Here is a 21,210-nt window from a genome sequence, read left to right on the forward strand (position 1 = left end):
CACTCACCCTGGATTCACCAGCACACACACACTGTCACACCTGACTGTACTGTAGACACTGCTAGAGCCACTGCTGTCCCTCTCCTCTCACACTCACCCTGGATTCACCAGCACACACTTACTGTCACACCTGACTGTACTCTAGACAATGCTTGAAGCACTGCTCGCCTTCTTTTCTCACATTCATCATGCATATCTGAGTTCACACACCAATTCGCCAATAAAATGTCCATTTGAAATCTGCATTAGTACAGGGTGCTAACAAAGTGAACTTTTTTTTGGGACAGCTGTGTGACAGTCAGGGTTTGCTCCATATACAGCATCTAACCAAAGGCTCAAAAGCACAAGGGGGAAGTTGTGGCCTATGAGCCACATAGGGGTCACAAGGCTTATGAGGAAGTGCATTGAGGACTGAAATCAGAAAGCACTTCTCTACAGAAGGGCTGTCTGGTTTCTGAAACAAAGTACCCAGTCATGCTGTTGCATCACGTTCCCTGGATTCCTTCAATAAAAAGATCTTTAGATCAATAAGCTACTAATAACCAAAATGATCTGACTGTGTAACCTAACGTTCTGATGGTGTGCAAAAATGACTTTTCGAGGACAACACTTGCGAAAGATCAGCACTAGGTGGCGCCACATTGCCACGGTTTGCTTGCAGCGCTTTTTGCTCAAGTTCCCGTCATGGTCTCCAAACAGATGCCTCAGCTGTGCAGGACCAGCGCGGCTCTTGCGCTGTCCACTAGTGCAAAGAGCAGAAAACCGGAGGATTTCTGACTGAAGGGCCCGAAGTCAGACAATCAGTCCGTTTCCGGTTGAGCGGGAACGCAGGCGGGTCTGGCTGCCGCTCCTCCCGCCAGTTTTAAGCTTTTTTTAAACTTTTTTTATCCTTCTCCCTCAATTTTGTATCAGAGTCACCTTCCCCGAGCTCTTTCAAATCAAGACCCAGACCCTTATTCTTTCGAAGGGCTCTTTAACTGGTTCTGTGTGCCCTCTGCTCCTACTGTATTCCGTACCCTAAATTGTCTCCTCTCATTGTATTTTTTTGCTTTGTTGTCGTTATTGTAAAGTTCATTTTTAAGAAATTAAGTGATCGAGAGCTCAACCGGGACAAAAAAAAAAAACCCGAAGAGTTTTTTGATGGGTGTTAAAACGCTGGGCGTGTCTCGGTGCTGTATTGATTCGGACTTTCAAACATTTTGTCCTAAAGCGGTGATTCTCCTCGGTCACGGGAGATTCTTGCATCCGTTGTTGTTGGTTTTTTTGTTTCTGTGTCCCTAATCACCTAGTGCTCAGATCATGTTTTCACAAATATCCTGGCGTTATTTACCACAAACTCCATACACGGAACCTCTCCTGCAATCTCTCCTCTGCTTGAAAATCATTTGCGGTCTCATTTCTGACTGAGGTGTTAGTGGGGTCAGCAGGGGGCGCTCACCCTGCAGTCTGTGTGGTTCCTAATGCCCCAGTATAGCGACGGGGACACTATACTGTAAAAAGGCACCGTCCTTCGGATGAGACTTAAAACCGAGGTCCTGACTCTCTGTGGTCATTAAGAATCCCAGGGCGTTTCTCGAAAAGAGTAGGGGTGTATCCCCGGTGTCCTGGCCAAATTTCCCATTGGCCCTTACCAATCATGGGCTCCTAATAACCCATCTCCTCCGCACTGAGAGCTGGTGTGTGGTGAGTGTACTGGCTCACTATGGCTGCCGTCGCATCATCCAGGTGGGGCTGCACACTGGTGGTGGGGGGGATCCATGATGTCCCGGAAATCTCCCCCCGCTCCCAACTCTTTCCGTGTGCGACACCCCCGGTCCGAAAAATCATCAGCGAATTATTTAATTATATAATACGACCTTGAGCCATCTGAGAATCGATCAGCGAATTATGTGATTATATAGCTGCGATTCCCCCCGGTCCGCACCCCCTCCCTGAAATAAGTTTTTCAAAGTCGTGATATCTGAGTATATAGGATGGGGGTATGCGTTCAGATCTACAAATGTATTAGCTGGCCAAAATAAATGTGGCAGGATGAAAAAGTCAGAAGGAAGGTAATGAAGCCGAATGAGTTGTTCTTCCGTCAATGTAACGTCTTTAGATACGAAGAAACGCCTTGTTTTTTTGAAGAGGGCTTTACGATGAAGTAGTTTCCGGAAAATGTAAGGCAGTAGGAGGTGAGATACGGAAAATCCAGCCCACTTTGGGGTCACTCCGAGGAACGCAGCAGGAGGCCGGCAGGTCAAACTCGACTCCAGGGTAATAGCGTCAGACGCCGCTCCCGTGTGAACCCAGGGGATAGGGCCTGCTGACTAGGGATTTAGGAACTGACTCACTCCTGAGAGACGGGCGTTATTAATTGATTATTAAAGCCTCTGAGTCTTCCCCAGTGTTGTTGATGAGTCTGAAGTTTCAGTTAACCAGGAAGGCTATCAGGACGCATCGGGTTTTATCTCGCTGTTTGAGGGAAACACTCCACTATCGCAATGACGAGGGCAAGTGAAAACGGGCTTCACAGGGGCGTGGGACGGACATTAATTGCCCGGTTACCTTGACAACAACCCCTTCGACAGGCAACCTATTTATCAGCGTTGCACGCTTAGCGCGGGGAGGGGGGTAACCCGGCGGAGACGTGCTGTAGCTATAGCTACTGCTGGGGACTGTTCTCGAAACTTTCCCTAGTCTCTATAGGGGACTGTTCTCGAAACTCTAGTGTTCGCCCGATTCGAGGTTGCTACCTGGTCCGGTAAATCCGTTTAAAGCGCCCTGAAGGGGAGTTGCCCTTAAACCTCATGCAAAGATCATGGTAAATTTACCCTCTTCCGGTCCGTTTATTTAGATGAAACGATCATTTATGATTTAATTCTGAATTCTGTTCAGTCAGTGTCCAATGGGTGAGGCCTTTTCATTACTTATCCCAATTATAGCTATCTAGCAACATTTAAACCAAGTTTAAAGAGAGTACAAAGCACTAATCCTTAACTTTCTATGAGCATATTCAAAAAGCTATATAAATATATGTTTTCAGTTATAAAAATGTGGTTGTTAGGTGGCTCTTAGTTATTAAGAGGCTACTGAACAAGTTATATATTTTTTTAGTTACTCAGATTGTAAATTGGATCTGGGTGTCAATCGTTTAGTCTGACAATATAATTTCACACATGATCACTGATGCAAGTCTGTATCATTTCTGGACACTCTTTCAGCAGGAAGGCCACAGGAAGTTTTCTGGGACAGCTCCTCCTTGCATCAAGACTTCTTGACTTCTGCACTGCTAGATGTCCTGGAGACATTTAGAAGTTGAGCTCTGCTCGGAAGCCTAACCAATATGTGCATTGCCAGCATCTATATCACCCTGCCACTCATAGCCGTTAGCCCACTGATGGTTGCTGCTGGAAGGGGTGTTAGTGGGACCAGTAGGGGGCGCTCACCCTGTGGTTTATGTGGGTCCTAATGTGGGTATGCCGAAAAGGCACTGTCCTTTGGATCAGATATTAACCTGAGGTCTTGACTTTCCGTGGTCATTTAAAAATCCCAAGGCATTTTTTTTTAAACAGTGTTATCCCGATGTCATGGCCTCCTAATAATCCCCATCAATGGATTGGCTTTATCCCTCTGTTCTCCTCCCCGCAGAAGGCTGGGGTGTAGGGAGTGGACTGGAGCCCTCTGGCTGGTGGGGTGCAGGTGGGGCTACACATTGCTGGTGGAGGAGGGGATCCCCATTACCTGTAAAGCTCTTTGAGGGGAGTGTCCAGAAAAGCTCCATATGAGTATAATATAATATTATTATAAACCAAATGGTGTCGTCACAAAGTGAAACAATGTTTAATACAAGAATAAGCAGTAATGCCAGTCTTGCCAATGGTCTCATTTTCCAACAAATCAGACACCTTATGGGCTCACACTCCTGCTGGTTTTAGAGGGCTCATGAACCTTTGCATGACTGGAGAGCTGCAAAGCCAGGGTTTTATGGTGATATTGCACTGATTGGGGAGTTTTGCAGCAGCGCTACCAGAAAATAAATACATGATTTCCTTAAACCAATTACTTAATCATGTTATATTGTATTTAACCCTTAAAGAAAGAATACTGTAAGTTCACCTTGTTTTATTGCTCAGTAAATCAGTATATTAGAACTATACCCAATGGGTGGCATATTTTCACGTTATTCAGATAGAGCTGTTTTAAAATTGGTTTAACTGTTGTTTCTAGGCAACTGAAATGCTAGTTATTCATTTTTTAAAGATGATTAAATACATTATATAACAATATCTTCAGTTCCTGAGCATTTGCTTAATTGCTGGGCGGCACATGTCACATGGGTCATATTGATTTTTTTTCCTGTTACCTGTAGTGTAGTGTTATTGCAGTAAAAGGCACAGTGGCTGTGACAGCTGGATGACTTTCACCCAGTCACTGGTACTGCCAGGAAATTATTCTCAGACACATTTCCCCTCAACCATCTCCCCCGTTATCTCTGTCCATGTGAGCGCAGAGCAATAAAAAAGAGAGGGCACAAAGTCCAGGTCTTATATATCAGCTCAGGACAGAAGAAGACAGCCCCACTCTCTGCCTGCCTCCTCAGAGAGCACCTGCACCCTGGCGACTCTCCTCTCCAGACTGTAAGCATCTTCACAGTTCTGCAACATTTTTGCTATTGCTGTTAAATATTTGTCATTTCCTGATCTCTTAATGACAGGCCTGCCTTCGTGGCATTTATAGATAATTGTTAAGGGTTATATATGTTCTGTGGGTGGAAGTGTCAGATTCTCCAGGTTCATGTTTTCTTTATTCTGTGTGTGCAGCATATGCGCTGGTACTAAGAACTGCATTCAAGGGATTTTAGATTAATTGGGTCTGATTGGTTACTTTTATAATGTCTATTCTGCATCTATTTGGGTCAAATGAGCAAAGAGGAGTGCCAAAGCAATCCCTTCTGCATGTTGTTAGACACCGGAATGCTGCTTTTGAACTAAGTCCTTCGATTTCCTTAATTGCAAATACCGACATCAAGGACTCTGTGAATTAAATAGTCCCCATTTGGGTGATTAAGCTGCTGACAGACAGATGTGCCTCAATTCACTGTGATATGCTGAGTAAACTGCATGAAATAAGATCGTTCTAGAAATGAATGATAGTAAATGAGATTAAGCAAGGATTTGACACAGCTGAGTACTATTCCCCAGTTACTTTCTGTAAGACTGATGTGTGGAAATACCTACACCTTCACTTTGTTGAAGATCTAAAAAGGACAAACTGAATTGCTTGTCATCCAATAACAATAACATATTTGAACAGGATCGAAATGGTTTGCTTTCGATATTAAAATATCGAAAGGCAGCTGTTTTGCCCAAACAATGCAGTTTCTCTCAAGAAGGGTAGTGATCTCAAAATGACTTCCAAATTTTTCCTTTTGAAGTAAACTGTTTTGTACAGAAAAGTGCAAGTTCCTAAATTTCCGTAAGATGAAAACTTCATGATATATAGATTATATGTACACCCCACATATAAAATAATTGTTTTTTATGGGGGTTATATGATGTTCAATAGACTTTTCTATGCGCATTACATATACACTTACTGGAAATCATGGACCTGTAGACTGTAGGTATGGAAATCATGGAACTGTAGACTGGTATGCTACTCTTTTATATAATCCTTCTGCTATCTGTATTCTACCTTAATGACAAATGAAACAGAACTCTTACTCATGGAAATTGCTTTTAAAACTCAGTCCAGGAGGCACTTACTTACACAAAGGGTTGCGGGAGTCTGGAACAAGCTGCCCAGCCATGTTAAGTTGATACTCGGGCTTTCATTTTTAAGAATTAGCTGGATGGGAGAGATTCTTGGATCATTTAACTACTGGAAGTCAACCCAAGAAGCTAGCTGGGCCAAAAGGCTTGTGATAAACACACAAGGGCAAACTCCTTGCTCATCATCAGCTTGATTCCACCTCCCCTGCGTACAGGTGTTGCTTGCACTGATAATATGTTCGCACTTTTCAGAAGGACTTCCGGAGACCAGAGCAAAACAGGCCGCAAGCTCACCCAGCTGAAAATGAAGAGCATTCTGAAAGTTCAGATGGAAGGTATTTTATTTTGCCTTCCTTCTGTCTTGGTGTACTTTATTTGTGTCTTTACCTGTGCTCTGTGTCTAGCGACCTGCAATGAGATGACCGCTCTTATCCACAGCTCTCCAGTCCTGGAGAGAGTCTGGTTACAGTACAACCTGGAAATGTACAAAGCACCCCCTTATTCTCAAATCTGGGGTCTTGCACTGGTCTTCAAATCCAGGGTGTGGCATGAGTTTTGCATCATCCAGTTGAATTAGGTCACCAGCAAATGATGAGTGAAAAGGGAAGGATGCCGCAGGTCTTGAACGCAGAGAGGCCCAGGTCGATCATGATCTCCCTCCCTCTTCCCGCCGCAGCGCCAGGCTCCCCTGTCCTGGACCGGGAGCTCCCGTCCCAGAGCCACACCATCTGCGCGGTTCGCTGGAAGCTGCCGGAGGAGGAGGTGCAGGTCCACAGCTCCGTGCCCACAAGCGCACCTTTCAAGAGCAAGAAGCTCCCCAACGGCCGACAGCAGGTGGGACAGAGCCTGCAGGGGTGGAGGGGGGGGGCAGATTAGCAAGGGCCAGTCCTCGCTGGAAATGCACAAGTGCCAGATTGCACAGAATTCCCATTCCAGGAGCACAATGCAGGCTCCTCACTCGGTGGCGTGTTTTGGGTCAGCATTGTTTGCTGAAAGGATGTCTTTAGCATTTGGTGCTGGAAGTGGCTGAGAAAAGCTTGCAAATATTTGTTTGTAGTGTATATCAAAACAGTATCGGAGTTGAGCAGGGAAAAATATGCACATTTTTTAATATTCTTCTGCTGTACAGGTCTGTACTTTACCACACCTCTACTGTATATGTCATGTCACATCTTGACTCTGTTTTTCACCATGGTTTCAAATGCTTTCGCGCTGATTGACCTCAGTCGATCACAGAAACCTCTTGGGAGGGTGCGTACACTTCCACTAGGAGCTGATCCTCCTCGCTACCTGCAGAGAATGGAGCCTGGACTCTGCCTTTGGGGCGCTGGGTTTTGAGGGAATGACTGTGAAGGGCCCGGGGGTTCAGAAGTGTGCAGTTAAACGAGATCTCGAAAACGGCTCTTGGGGGCCAAGAATCTGGTCGGAGCGCCAGGGATCTGGTCCGAAAGCTTTTGCTCAGATTGCCAGATTTCGCGGGCTGGGTGTGTGACCAGTCACAGCCCAGGGTTCCTTTGAGCTCAGGATCTCCCATGAGTCCTTGTGCCCAGGATGTGGTCTTGCTCTCAGAGGGAAGACTTTTTGGGGTGCCTGGTTTAAAGCTTGATATAAACAACAAAGGAGAATAAACAAGGTGTGGAATTTGTGTGGAACAGTTAAGCTGTCTACGCACTTGTCACTCAAATAATTTTGGATAGAAATGAGAGACGCTAAGGCCACGGTTCCCAATCCTGGTCCTGGTGACCCACACGCACCTATTGGTTTTCATTCCATCCCACTTTCATTAGATAACTCAAGCCTTAATTGATCTAAGAAGTTGCTTCATTGGAATAATCACAAGTGTGGGATTTTATTGTGTGTGAGAGCTGGGAACAAGCAGCTCAGTTTAATCTTATGATTATTAAGTGAGTGAAGGCTTTGATTGTGTAACAGAGGGCTCGGCTGGAACAAAACCCAAAAGGATCAGGATTGGGAACCGCTGTGCTAAGTGAAACCTGATGAATTGATTATATCAGACTAGATCAATTGATCTAGTCAGTGCCGAACAGCTTGTCAAGCACAGGGCAGCATGTAGAATATGTCAAGTCAGTGCTTATTGTCCTTCACCGCTTTTCAGTGGTGACTATATACTGGGGTGTCTCGGGCTGTTTTGTGTGTTCGGCCCCGGTGGTGCACGGTGCTCTTTCTTGACCGAGACCCTCTCTCCCGGCAGAGCCTGAGTGACCTGCGCAGCCTGGAGGAGTGTGTGAACTTCATCACGCAGTGGGCCGAGCAGGTGGACCGCGTGTGCAAGGTATCATGGGAGAGGGAGGGATGGGAGAGAAGATGAGTTCTTATCAATGTTTTTATCCTTTCAAAGTAAGCAGGATTCTTGTGTGGAGAGATAAGTATGGGTAATTATGTAGCGTGTTTACTTTCCTACTATAGGAGGCTTCTGCTGGCAGTTATTCCTAATCTTCTTTTAGGTAGAACTAAAGGTGAAGGCTCTCCAATCTCAGTCCCCAAGAGCTGAGTGATCATTTTTCCTCTGGAGTTATTCCTCTCTCTAGTCCTGTTGAAATAGCAAGGCCCAGCTTCACTGCTCAGCAGACAGACTGCACAAGCACCTCAAGACCAAGTCCTGTCAAGTCCATAATGAGCTGAGTTAAAAATAAGAACTTGCAGACACAGGGCTCAGATTGGACAGTCTGGCCTTGAGCATGGTTCCGTGCTTGCCTTATTCCCAAACAATTCATGAAGCTGACAGAAAGATGGTCCTGGTGACCCACACATATACCTACTGGGCGGAGGAGTAGCTCTGTGGCTAAGGATCTGCGCCTGTGGCTGGAAGGTTGCCAGTTCAAATCCCGCGGCCGGCAGAGGAATCTCTGAGCAAGGCCCTTAACTCCAGGGGGTGCTTATCTCTTATAGGTGTTCATTCCATGAAGCACCACACTGCCACTTTCAACTTGTGGGTTCGGTAATGGTGTCGCATCAGCTTGAAGCTTGAAGCTGATACTTTGTCTTCCTTCAGGAAGTGGCTGAGATCCATGAATCCTCAGATACTGTACCTTCTAGCTTCCAATCAGGCCGAACGAGCTCTCGTTTCGGAGCTTTCTTAGGCTTAGGCTGCAGAGCCTGGGTTCAGGGATTGTCTCCATTAGTTAACAAGCATGAATCCTTAATCTTAATCTTAAGGAGTTTCTTCTGAACTCGAATGGTTTTTCCTCTTTAAGGAAAAGAAGTAAATCAAGAAATTATTAGCTTTTTTCGTAATTTATTTTGCAGGTTTCTAAAGCGGTCTTGCTCTGCCCCTTCGAAAAGTATGCAGTTTGCCACCCTTTGTCTAGGGAGGTCTTCTGATCACATGTGATTTTTGCAGGATTAATTTTTAATCATTTGTTTGCTTTAAGTATTCTGAACAATGCCAACAGGAGATCAATTGTTTCTGCTGAGGCACATGGCTCTGGGCTTTTCGGATTCCTCGCTGTGCTGGTGGCCTGTGGTGTGTGTGTGTGTGTGTGTGTGTGTGTGTGTGTGTGTGTGTGTGTGTGTGTGTGTGTGTGAACTAAGTTCAGCTCCTACCCCTTGGAACTGTGTCAACGTGGCAAAAGCTGGCAGTGATAGGAAAATCAGCTCCAAACAACCCTCATCTTGTAATATACCCCCCCCCCCCTCTCCTGACCTCTCTGATAATTGCCTCTTGTGTTCCCGGCAGAGAGGACGAAAGTCATCTTGTGTTACCATGGGAGAGAAACGCACCCAGAATGGGACTGTTATCTATCTGACACATAGTAATAATTGGCCTAATTAATAGTTGGCCAACCTCGTTTATGGCCCAGGCCAGTCAATAAGCACTGTCAGAGCAGCACAGAGGAGTCAAGGAGAGGGCAAAGGCTAGGGACTTTCAATGTCCTAACTGCTGCGTTGTGACTCTGCAGACTCTACACTGACTGCACTGACTATACGTTGTGTATTGTCCATGTACTGACTATGGGCTGAGTCCTGATTAGCGACTCATACGTGGGTTGACTCACAACTGCGCATCACTACTGTTCATGTAATTTCTAATAGAGCGGGTTTGGACTGGGTTCGGGTCAGTACTTTTATCCTTTTAAATCGGGTCGGGTGGGTGCGGGTTCGTTTCTCACAACCTGCGATCGTGTGCGGCTCAAAAAAAAAAGAGCAAACCCATGTATCTTTACCGTGACCATAGTAACCCCGCTGACAGAGGCTTCGCTCGCTTCCTCTGCAGCGCGGCAGTCGAGCCAGAGAGGACCCGGGCGAGGGAACCAGCCGGGGTCCACCTGGCCCGGCCCAGGACGGGGGTCCCCTGGCCAGTCCCCGGACAGGCCGCAGCCTGGAGGAGTGCCGCCGCCTCATACTGGAGTGGGCGGACGAGCTGAACAGCGTCGCCCAGGTAAAGGGCTGGGAGGAAGGCAGGGCAAGTTGCACACGGGATTCCTGGACCTGAAACCAACAGGAGTGTCGGGAATCACTTGTTGCTCTGTAGTGTGATTGGAGAAACTGTGGCGGCAGCACTGATGTTTGAGTTGGGGGAGTGGGAGGGGGGGGCACGCTGCCTGTCCTATACAGGAAGCAGCAGGGTGTGGGGACTGTGGGCGGTGAGCAGTCAAGATGGTAAAACTCTCCCTCTCTCAGCTTTCCAAGCCAAGGAGATTGAGCAACAAGACGGAAGAGCAGGCTGACAGAAGTGAGGGGGAGACGGACGACCCCAGTGAGAAGGAGAAGCAGAGGATCATGGAGTGGGCCAGGGAGCTGAAGACCATGTCAGAGGTCAGCGTTTGGGTGGAGCTGGTCACGCTGGGGTCACGCACAGCCATGGTGGCTCTAATGCCGGCTGTGGGTGGGACATGCCTACTGTATGTCCACATCAATCCTGCCCATTTTGATATTGGCAGGTTTTGTATGATGACGGGTTGGGGGACTGCCTTTAAGCAGGTGCATACCATTTTTGCTCATAAGAACTGTTTACAGTGTTCGTTCTGCCTCTGCTCAGAATGGGCCCGAAACCATCAACCTCATGCATTTCGTTAAGAGGCCCTCATTCTGTCCCTGACCTCCCGGGGATCCCAGCTGAGTGTATTTCAGAATGGTATGGGCTGACATTGACAGGACAGCTGATTCAAAAATAGTAGCAATTCTGAAAAAAATCCACTTTCCTGGACCAGGAGAAGATTCCCATACAGGTTGTAGACAATTTTAGTTGGGCCAGTAATGCAGAGCTCGGCACTTGGTCCTTATTGTCCTTGAACGTTGTTTATTTGCTACATTTTAACAAATGTTGAAGAAGATCACATCGAGTTCTTTTGGTTATTCCGAGATCTTAACAAAAAAGTCTACAAACCTGCATTTCAATCTACAGTATGTCTAATTTATAACTGGAGTGTGTTCTCCATCCAGGCATGCTGTTTTTTTAAATCTCACAAAGTACTTGGATAGGAGTTCCTAATCGTGGTCCTGGGGACCTGCACCCAGCTGGTTCTTGGGTAACAGCCTGGCTGGAACAACTGAACCCTTGATTGACTTAATAGGATGAACTCAAATGTGCTTTCAGATCTTGAACATGGTCACCTTTTAAATATTGCGTTTCAAAACGAACATAAAACCCCAAACTTCTGAGCAGAAAAACTTGAAAATATTCCAATTGAGTCACTTCTTCATTCAAGTGAGAATGAAACGAAACCCAGCAGGTGTGTCAGGGAGCCCAGCTCCAGGGTATCCCCAATGATCAGTGCCATGTTGAAACCGAAACGGCAGGTCATATTGGGATGTGTCGTCGTGACCCGTTTGTGCCCCTGTGCAGAACTGCGGGCTGCCCGGGGAGGAACTGACTCAGATGCTTCACCTCCTGGGCCTGAGGAAGAGGAGGCTGGTGAGCGTGCTGCCCTTCCTGGAGTTCATCACCTGGTCTCTGCTCAAGGATGATGCCAAGGTAAGGCCAGACGGAAATTCACTGCAGATCAGACCTTGGCAAACACCTTGATGGAAACTTCTTAAAGCAGGTGGTGCTCTATTTAATAATAACTGTCCAAATCACTTATATCAAGAGATAAGGACTACAGCAAGGCCATGCAAGCTTTCACCCAGTGAGATATTGCTGCAATTATTAATAGTCCTTGCTCTTTGCTCTGAGTGAAAGAGCTGAGCGTGCACATTGGCATACAATTCAGCCCCTCTCTTCATGCACATACCCAGGTCCATTGCATGCCAGAGCCCAGCATCTGGAATGTGAACTTAGATTTCCAGGAGTCTCTTTCTAAAGGACTGTCGTAGCTTGCACACTAATGCACACTGTCCTAGCATTGCCATTAATGAAGCAAGAGGGCGAATACTTTGTCTGATTTCATGAGGTAGTTCTACTTGTATCAGAGTGAAGGTAGATCTCAATTAAGACTTGACGTACAAACATGTGTCTTCTGGGTAGGTTTGTAGCGTTGAGTCAGTAGAGTCAAAACTGCCTGATCAATCATAGGTCTGGGTTAAAATCAGCTCACCACTCAGATTTCAAGATTAAAGTATGTCTGACCAATTAAGAGTCAAAGGATACAATCGGCTGATGTATTGGAGTTCCAGATTCTAACCAGCAGTGTTTTAGGTTGTTCTGTGCCAACAGAGCACTGGAAGCTTCAGGAAACTGAAGACAATAATATGTCAGTGGAGTTTGGACATTTGGAGGATCCCAGGGCACTGACTGTGTTGCTTTTTACCCAGGGTACTGTTCCTCAGCTCTGGCTGTCCACAAAACAGAGGACCTGGAAAGCAGGTGAGGCAGAGGTTCAATTGTCTGAGTGCTGGCAGGTGGACGTGCTAAGCAGAGTTCATCAAGATAGGTTCCAGAATAAACAAGAGGGTGGCACTGCAAACACAGCTAGTTTTTGTAACTAACATGGTCTACTGGACCATGGACTACTGGACTACTGCTACATGGGCTCCTAACTGGACTACTACGTGGTCCAGATCAAGTTCATGGAGGATCTCTTAAACCGTCAGCCATCGTTCTAGATGAAGTTTCATCTTGCTGTTTGGTTAATGATGAATTAATCATGATGCAGCTCTTGATGGAGGGCTGTGTGACCCACAACAGTTATGACAGCCCTGTCACAGCAGAGAAGCTTCCCCATTCCTAATGACAAGTTGGACAGCTTCACATTCCAAAGGTCTCTCTTTCTAACTCTGTGTTTCTCAATCTTTCCTCTCCAGGAACACCGAGATACATTCCCAATTCAGGTACCCAACCATATTGTATTAGCCCCCACTCCATGTTTGTAGTATTCTAAGTGGCCTCTGGTAGTATACGCATCTTTCTTTTTGCACAAAATGTTATCTGCAAAATCCATTAGTAATAAAGTGGTAACCCTTCCATTAAGGGACTGTAATGAGGCTCTAGAAGTGCTCAGCAAAGTTATTCACTCTTTTCTTTGATGCAGCATATACATACGAGAATAACCTTTGCCATTTTGCAAAATAATTGGAAGATGTTGGTTCCTAGCAGGTCATCTGCACTCACTATAACACAGAATACTTAATAGTTTTATGTTTTGTTAATCTTCTGAAGGCAGAACTTGGGACCATAAAGAATATAAGCCCTAAAACATTTTTGATCACATGTGAAATAACTTGACTCATGGCTGTGGCACTTGTAGACAATGATGGTCTCTGGTTCACCACAGTTCCCTCAGCTTTGCTTATGTTTTAAACATTGTCAGGTGATGACTAGTATACGGTCTGTGAACCTGGCGGATTCACACATGCGGATTCCATATCGAGCCAGTGAATAAAGAAAGTATTGAGGGCAGGTCACACGTGCTTTTCCTGTTAAAACAGCTGTGTCTTTTCACTTTTTCCAGTGTGGAGCTGGATCTGCCGTGCTTCAGGTAAGGTACCTCCTGCAGGGTCTTTCCTTAGCGGCCAAACTGAACGGTGATCGTGTCAGATGTGCGCGTCGCAGTCCTAGAAGGTCACTAAAACCTACAAATTCATTTCTCAACACTGACCAACTGGCACCAGTATTAAAAAAGGGGAAAGGTTAAGACTGGGCAGAGACCCTCAGTGGCATTCTTAAGCTGTTAATGTGTTTAAGCCTCTTGGTCCACAGCCGTTTTGCTTTAAAGAAGCTATGACCGTAACGGTGAGACTTAGTTTCGTCTTGAGTGTGACTTGTGAAAGGATTACACAGGTGGCCAAATTAAACTTGGAGATTTTAGCACTGTGACAGCGAAACCGTGTGGTTGGCAGAGCCTTGCTGAGAGTGTAGTTTGTGCTTGTTTGATCATAGTTTCTCCTCTATAGCAAAAGGTACAGTAGGCAAGGCCTGTAGGTTTTGTAGTGACAAGTGATACCCCTTATGAACGTGTATAATAAAGTCTGATTTACACTAAAGTTGCTCAAATTGAGTTGCCATATGTGGTTATGTATGTTTTCTGAATGCCCCCCTCCATCAACTGCAAAGCTAGTCAATGTATGAACCTGCTGCTCACAGGTGGCAGCCCACTGAAGCTCAGCAGGTGAGCAGAGAGACCTCCTGGGAAAAGCTAAGGTTTTAGTGGGGCCAGTAGGGGGGGCTCACCCTGTGTCCTAATGCCCCAGTATAGTGATGGGGAGAGAGATGACTCTCTGTGGTCATTAAACATCTCAGGGCATTTCTCGCAGAGCTGGGGCGTTAGCCTGGGTGTCCAGACCAAATTCCCCCCTGGCCTTTACCAATCATGGCCTCCTAATAATCCTCATCTCTGAACTGGCTTCATTACTCTGCTCTCCTCCCCACTGAGAGCTGGTGTGTAGGGAGAGTACTGGCGCACTATGGCTGCCATCATATCATCCAGGTGGGGCTGCACAGTGGTGGTGGTGAAGGGGGAGTCCCCATTACCTGTAAAGTGGAGTGTCCAGAAAAGTGCTGTAGAAGTGTTGGGAATTGTTATTAACTGCTGTTTCTGTATTCCCTCCTCTGTCCAGCGGACGTGACCCTGGACCCGCAGACTGTGCACCCCTGGCTGGTCCTCTCTGACGACCTCAGGAAGGTGCAGGAGGGGCGGAAGGAGTTGAACCTGCCCTCCAGCCCCCAGCGGTTCGATGGCTGGCCCTGCGTCCTGGGCTGGGAGGGCTTCTCCTCGGGCCGACACTACTGGGAGGTGGAGCTGGCCAACAATGGCTACTGGAGAATCGGGGTGACCACTGGCTTTTCCAAGAGAAAGGGCCGCTTCCCCATGAACCCGGCGCAGGGCTACTGGACCCTGTGGCGCAGCACCAGGCAGTTCTGGGCCTGCACGAAGCCCGAGACCCCACTTCCTGTCGGCCTGGTGCCCCGCAAGGTGGGCGTCTACCTGGACTACGAGGAAGGGCAGGTGTCCTTCTACAACGTGGAGAGCAGGTCGCACATCTACACCTTCACCGACACCTTCAAAGAGAAGCTCTACCCTCTCTTTGCGCCCCTGGACGGCCGCACCCTGATCACCGTGTCGTCGCCCAACACCATCACCGAGTTCTGATTGGCCGACGAGCCGCCGTGCCCCCGCCTCACTCCCAGTACACTTCCTGAATGGAAAAACGGCCATTGGTGCCTTTTCCGGCAGCTGTAGGGTCACCACTATGGGGTCACCGTCTACTTCATAAGCTAGATTAGAGGGAAAATGACCAATGTCGTTGCACATTCTTTCTGGGACAGTATACTGGCCATGCAAAAACTGTAAAGGTATCAAGTTTTTATTGCACACAAGCTCCGGACAGAATGCAGTCTAACCTGGGACACTTGGGTTCCAGTGCAAAAGTATATAATTGCAATACTGAAAAGTAAAAGCTCAGCAGTGCCGTTGCCACATGGGCTAGCGGTCCCCGGATTGTGCAGCAGGGGGCTGTAGTACAGGGGATGCCCTCTCTCCGACCCTGGCTGCACACCGCCTCCAGTGAAACTGGCTCAGAACTGTAACTCCCCTGTGCGCTCCCCCCTGCTGTTAAGAGCTATGAGACCCCTCAGACGCACTGTATAGATCGCTAGTATTCTTATTTTAATATTAAAATTGTCTAATGATGGGATTCTTTCTGAACAATGCACAAAAACATTTGTGCATTGTTCAGATGAAATTTGGTGGGGTGAGTTAAAAGTGCATTCATGGACAAAAGCATGTACCGATGTCGATGCAAGTTAAGATATGATCGAGCTGAAATAAACGATTAAGCTGCTCCATTTCCAGCAATCTGTAACTTCCAATTGTTAAGTACATGACAAAGACCGGGAACTTCGCCAAATGTACTGTACTCCACTCTTCAATTTAAAACCTTTGTCACTATATGTACTATACAGATTGTTCTTGTTAATACTTGTAGCGTTTGCTTGATGGATTAATGTAATGCCTCTATTTATGTGGGTCCGTGTATTTACTATGTAAATCTGAAAAAGCAGATTCGATTAGTTTCTGCTTTCCTGTAGCAGGTGTATTAACTTGTACGTTCATGGGTAAAAATGATTAGTGTATTTATATATTGTCTCCAGGGCATTTAGTATAAATGTGTGCACGTGCTGTAAATAATTTTCAGATGGAAGACTATCTGTACTGTGTGACTTCTCAGAATAGCACCTTATTCCTTTTTGAATGACTGAAGTAGAAATTTATAGGTAATGCGCATAGAGCTGATTCAATTGAATGTAAAAGTAGCTAAACTACCTTCTTGATGTACGCTATACTCCTTTTAAATGTATGCTTTATGACTTGTTCTTTTCAAAACCCTATGTCTGCTTTTGCACTTTGAACTCTGGCACTTGCTATAGGAGTATGAATAAATAATTGATCAAGTGGTTTCCAGTTTGCATGGTTATTGACCTGGCAGCAGTGTGGGAAATAAAAGGTTTCCTGGGGGCAAATGCTTAATGCAGAGCTATTTGTATTGCCCATCTCAGTGCTTTCAGTGCTGGCCTTTGCCCTGAGGGACTTATTAGGTGGTGACGGGTGCGAGGGTTTTGTGAATGCAGAGGGTGTCCACCCTCATTCTTGTGCTGCTGGAACAGCAGGTCTGGCTGGTTGGGTTGTCATCGGTGGGAGCCCCAGCTGTCCCAGCCCTGTGCCACCTCACAGTTTCTCTGCTCTCTCTCCCTGCAATGGTGCATCCTGCTGGGCTTGCCTGGAGTCCAGGGGAAAACTGGCTTTTCGCAGATGAAGGGTCCCTGGTCTTCCCAGCTCATGGCGAAGAAGTCGGCATTGCCCCTCAGGTCCGCACAATCTCTGTCCTCGGCGTTCCACTCCACCTCCTTCCTGCGGTCAGAAGGGGGCACCCATGAGTAAGCCGCCCAAGACTGCGACATTTCCAGCCGTAGTTATAATGAGTCGCTATCCTTGAAAGTGCTAGAGCGGTCTCCAATCAGGAGCTAAAGGTCTTATCAGTTATGATTAAGCTGTTAATTGGATCGATTAAGTAATTAGGGCCTTAATTAGAAGTGCCTCCTCGGACACCCTGTGACTCTCTTGGGCCAGGGTTTGAGACAAACCTTTGGGGATGATCAGGTAGACGGGTTCTATGTCTTTCTGATATAAAGGAATCTTAGTCTAGAGCAAACCTGTCCTGTTGTAGAGGGCTGTGGTTGTAAGAATTAGATCCCAATTTATTAACCTTGAGAAGGTCATTTTTAGCTGAATGTGCTTGCTTCTTCCAGGCTACTGCTCTAAGAAGACCTAGAAAACCTGTGGAAATATCAGCATTTGATACCTCTGGACTATCACCACGTAAACTGAAAAAGAAACACAGGGCACCAGCCCATCCCTGTGGGCCTTCCTGTCCTGTCAAAATGCAATGCCTTATAAAAGATTTCTGAAAAATAAACAAGAAAATTAACGTAAGGTGAAGGAAAGTAAGTGGTAAATGGATTTTAGGAAGGGGCAGCATGTGTTTGTGTGATCTCTCTCTCACAGGGTGGTGTGCTCATGGGGTGTCCTGTCCATCCAGATCCAGGAGCCCTCTGAGCTGCGGTCCGTCAGGCCCACCCACAGGAATTCTACCGTTGGGAATATGTGCATCGTGGCTTGGATGAACTCCTGCAATGACACCAGAGCCTGCTCAAGGAACCATTCTGCCACTGTTGAGCATGATCGCTGCATTTCCTCCCATCTGGCCAGCGCTGGGCCTAGCCCAGGGCACAGATGACTCACTGGCTGAAGGTGTAGGTCTGTGTGCACCAGGCCCTTGGTGATGACATTAATTCTAAACTGCCAGACGCCCCCATTTTGACATTTTGCTGTGAAAACGGGGAAGTTGCTGCTCCTCCTCTCACCATCTCTGCCCGGTCCCCGATCACGACCAGCTCAGCATCGTGTTCGGCGCAGAACTGCGCGCTGGCGTTCCAGGACAGGAAGTTGCTGTTGTTCTCCATGGAGAAAAAGTAGCAGTTGCCCCAGAAAAACCGCCAGTTTGATGGGCACAGCAGGCACTTCTTATCTGGGCAGAAGGAGAGAGAGAGAAATGTAGGAAGGGGCTAGGGCAGGAGAAGGACAGCCTGGCCTTTGTTTTGAGCAGTTTAGTCATCCGTTTCTTAACTACACTTGGTCCATGCAAGGCCACAAGCATCAGGCACGAGGTGGGGTACACCCCGGATGGGACTCTAGTCCAGCACAAGGCACACACACACTCTCGCACCAGGGCTAAGCTTCGCAGAAGATGAACCTCCCACTCCGTCTTTGGGCTGTGGCAGGAAACCAGAAGTCCAGGAGGAAACCCATACAAGCCAGAGGAGAACATACAAACTCCCTGCAGACAGCAGCCCAGGAATTTGACCCAAGAGCCCCAGCGCTGCTAGGCAGCAATGCCAACCACTGTCCCACCATGCTGCCCTTAATTCATAGCTTAATGCCCAAATCGGATTAGGCAGCTTTATTGATCCTGTCACCACAAGAGACATTAATGATTGGTTACAAGTCCTAGGACAGAAGCATGGCTGCCCAAGAGGGAGTGTGACGTAGGAGTCCATCCAATACATCTGAAAAGCTGTATCAAAGGGCTTCAGTACCTTCAGTAACTTTCTGCAGCATCGTGTACAGGAGCCCATAATCCTCTGTGCACTGCGCAAGACTGGCGGTAACCTTTCCCAGCTTAGCAGAGGGTGGAGGGTGAAGAGAGGCCATCTGTGACACTTTGCAACAAAGCCGGGGAAAACACGTAAGGATCTTCTGTAGAACAAGGCAGGCAGCGCCACTAAATTAACAAAGCGACATAACTTGCACACGTAGATCAACCTTCACTGGTTAAATGAAAGTCAAAAGGTTTTGGGTTATACTTTAATCTCACTGTAGACTTAAGCAGCTAACAATGCTCTCACTGAGCCTATTTTACTGTGCTATAATATAGAGTACTTTTGCCAGTGGCTGTGGTTTTGGTAGTGGAACTCAAGAATGGTGGAAAAATATTTCCAGAGCAAAAAAACAACAACAAATGAGCCTACTATTTGCAAACCAAGAGAGCAAAACTGAACTGTGAACTAATGCCAGGTGTTATTACAGAGGTTAAATGCTCTGTACACTTTATGTCTGTGTGTGTTGGTTGAAGAAATCCACACTAACAGTATCCTTTTTCCTTCCTCCACATGTTCGGCTTTGAAGGCATTGAGTTGGCAACATTAAGCCAATTAAAAACTAAAGTGTCCCTAGTGTCACAATTGTAGTCCCTCCTCCTTAAGGGCACTCCAGCTCTTTCAGTTCAGACCTGATTTTGTGCACCTGTTTAGCTTAGCTAAACTGGAGTGTTTTACTATGTTCTGTGCGAGATGCAAATGGAGGTTAACGTACCAGTGATGGCCACTCCGAGCAAGATCCCCTTGACTAGCGCTAATATGGCCACAAGCAGGAGTGCCTGTGTCCACAGCGTGACCTTCTCTCTCTCTGCAACATACACAGGAGCACAATTCCAGTGACAGCATGCTGTTGAACAGTGGGAAGGTAACTTGGGATGTACAATCTCTGGCCTTTGTTACACTAGGCTCACCACAGTGAGCAATACTAAGGATGAAGAACCATGAGGCACGTTTCACCATGATCTAATGCAACACAGAAAAAAACAGCAAAAGCATTACAAAGAGCTGAAGAATAATGAACAGCATAGGGCAAGTGTGACCCATGCATATTTCATGATTCAGGTGACAGGCTCTAATTGAATTAAGCCTATGCGGCTCTGGTCTGGACTACATCTAAAACCCCAACTCCCTCTACAGGCCCAGCCTCACTGGCAGCCCTAGTGCTTTGCAAGTGTTTTTAAATGTGCTGTTCTGAGGGAGCTCCCACCAGCTGTTCGTCATTGTGCAAATATATTGCTGCTCTGCTGTGTGTCCCGAAGCCCAGACAGTCCCCCTGCAGTGGGGTGTTCTCTGAGGAACCCTAAGAATGACCTGCCCTTGACACACTAGTGACTTATTCACAAACTTACTTCCTGGGCTCCGCCTTTAAAGGAACACCACAAAGTGTATCTGCTCACACAGATCTGCGTCATGTATACTTCAAGTCTGAAGCATTTCTTTTTTTGTAAATTGCTGCCGCCTGTTGACATCCTGTCACGCGAGCAAACCGAACAGAGAGGAACAAGAAGGAAACCGAACCGCAGTACCGAGCAGCTTTTTTATCTCGGTCTGGATCTCCGCGCGTGTCCAAACACATCAAATCAGCCGCACAAACCGGCGCATCCGCGAGTCCACAATCGCACGGCGCACAACTGGGGTATCGAGCAGAAAAAAGGGCACCTGGCTTGTTTTCTGTGGGACAGCTGGCTTGGCCTTCATCAGGGCTGTGGAGGAGGGGTCCTTCGTGTTCCTCCATGCTCCTGTCCTCGCTCTCTCTCCCTCCCCTGCGGTTTCTCGGAGTCCCTCTTTTCTCCGGTTCCTTCGGTTACTCTGCCTGCCGCGTCTTCACTCCCTGGGTCTGTTTTCGTGCTCTGGGCGGTTCAGTGATCATACACCCTGACCCCCACACATACACACACTTCCCCTCTCCCCACCCCCACCCCTTTCTCTCGGGGTAAAGTCACATCACTGCTTTAAACACCCGCTGAGCCACCTCAGGAAGTAGCAGCAGCAAACAGCTCGGTTTCTGACACCAAATTCTACTGCTGGGCTAAAGAAAGGCTGTGAATCAAAATGTATGTATCAGCTGTTTTGTAGGCCGGTGTAACCAGGTTTTTGCATGAATTCTTTTCTTGGGGGGTCCAAAGCAAAGCTTGGAATTCTGTGCCGAAGGGGCAGGGAGACTCTATCCAGTGGATCCTTTCTAGCAGAAGCGAGGTGTGCTCGTGTACAACTGTCACTCTCAGTACAGCAAAGCCAAACCCACTTTCTCAATGTGTGCACACAGCAGCCTTCAGTCCAGGAGTCTCTTACCCTGGTTCTGAGCTAATGTAAGATCTTATTCCTTTGCCCCAGTCTTCCTGATCCCCCTAAATGATCTGCTTTGAAACATTTTGAGTATGTCTTGTCATTTAAGAAATGTATTTG

The 21,210-nt window shown here is 47.0% G+C and overlaps 2 protein-coding genes across 5 annotated transcripts; one reads left to right on the forward strand and one right to left on the reverse strand.

Moving 5' to 3' along the window:
* Nucleotides 1-1,977: 1,977 nt before the first annotated feature.
* LOC148672387 (E3 ubiquitin-protein ligase TRIM15) lies at nt 1,978-16,546 on the forward strand. 2 transcript variants are annotated; one of them, XM_088628085.1, is made up of 12 exons: nt 1,978-2,256; nt 3,207-4,619; nt 6,006-6,088; nt 6,430-6,587; nt 7,966-8,046; nt 9,988-10,152; nt 10,395-10,529; nt 11,560-11,688; nt 12,468-12,519; nt 12,957-12,983; nt 13,604-13,630; nt 14,709-16,546. In XM_088628085.1, exons 3-12 carry the CDS (start codon nt 6,058-6,060, stop codon nt 15,239-15,241), a joined length of 1,338 nt encoding a protein of 445 aa, XP_088484211.1. In that variant the 5' UTR covers nt 1,978-2,256; nt 3,207-4,619; nt 6,006-6,057; the 3' UTR covers nt 15,242-16,546. The 2 variants fall into 2 exon arrangements, with proteins under 2 accessions (XP_088484211.1, XP_088484210.1); XM_088628084.1 differs by lacking the exon at nt 1,978-2,256 and having other exon boundaries at nt 3,097-4,619.
* On the reverse strand, nt 15,440-20,720 carry LOC148672388 (CD209 antigen-like protein C). 3 transcript variants are annotated; one of them, XM_088628089.1, is made up of 6 exons: nt 20,464-20,720; nt 19,520-19,651; nt 18,745-18,867; nt 18,013-18,176; nt 17,652-17,776; nt 15,440-16,999 (listed from the first exon to the last, which is right to left on the reverse strand). In XM_088628089.1, exons 1-6 carry the CDS (start codon nt 20,537-20,539, stop codon nt 16,777-16,779), a joined length of 843 nt encoding a protein of 280 aa, XP_088484215.1. In that variant the 5' UTR covers nt 20,540-20,720; the 3' UTR covers nt 15,440-16,776. The 3 variants fall into 3 exon arrangements, with proteins under 3 accessions (XP_088484215.1, XP_088484216.1, XP_088484217.1); XM_088628090.1 differs by having other exon boundaries at nt 19,520-19,612; nt 20,464-20,719; XM_088628091.1 differs by lacking the exon at nt 19,520-19,651.
* Between the last annotated feature and the right edge of the window lie 490 nt (nt 20,721-21,210).

The sequence above is a fragment of the Lepisosteus platostomus genome, chromosome 4, assembly GCF_059453375.1.
Source record: "Lepisosteus platostomus isolate fLepPlt1 chromosome 4, fLepPlt1.hap1, whole genome shotgun sequence".
NCBI classification, from domain to species: domain Eukaryota; kingdom Metazoa; phylum Chordata; class Actinopteri; order Semionotiformes; family Lepisosteidae; genus Lepisosteus; species Lepisosteus platostomus.

Excerpts from the sequence above, each read along its gene's own strand:
- LOC148672388 (XM_088628089.1), bottom strand. The coding sequence starts at position 20,539 with ATGGAGGAACACGAAGGACCCCTCCTCCACAGCCCTGATGAAGGCCAA. Across the intron at positions 19,652-20,463 it reads TCCCACAGAAAACAAGCCAG|CATGCTGTCACTGGAATTGT; the intron begins GTGCCCTTTTTT and ends ACTGTTCAACAG. Across the intron at positions 18,868-19,519 it reads GCTCGGAGTGGCCATCACTG|TGTCACAGATGGCCTCTCTT; the intron begins GTACGTTAACCT and ends TTTGTTGCAAAG.
- LOC148672387 (XM_088628085.1), top strand. The coding sequence starts at position 6,058 with ATGAAGAGCATTCTGAAAGTTCAGATGGAAG. Across the intron at positions 6,588-7,965 it reads TCCCCAACGGCCGACAGCAG|AGCCTGAGTGACCTGCGCAG; the intron begins GTGGGACAGAGC and ends CTCTCCCGGCAG. Across the intron at positions 12,984-13,603 it reads GAGATACATTCCCAATTCAG|TGTGGAGCTGGATCTGCCGT; the intron begins GTACCCAACCAT and ends CACTTTTTCCAG.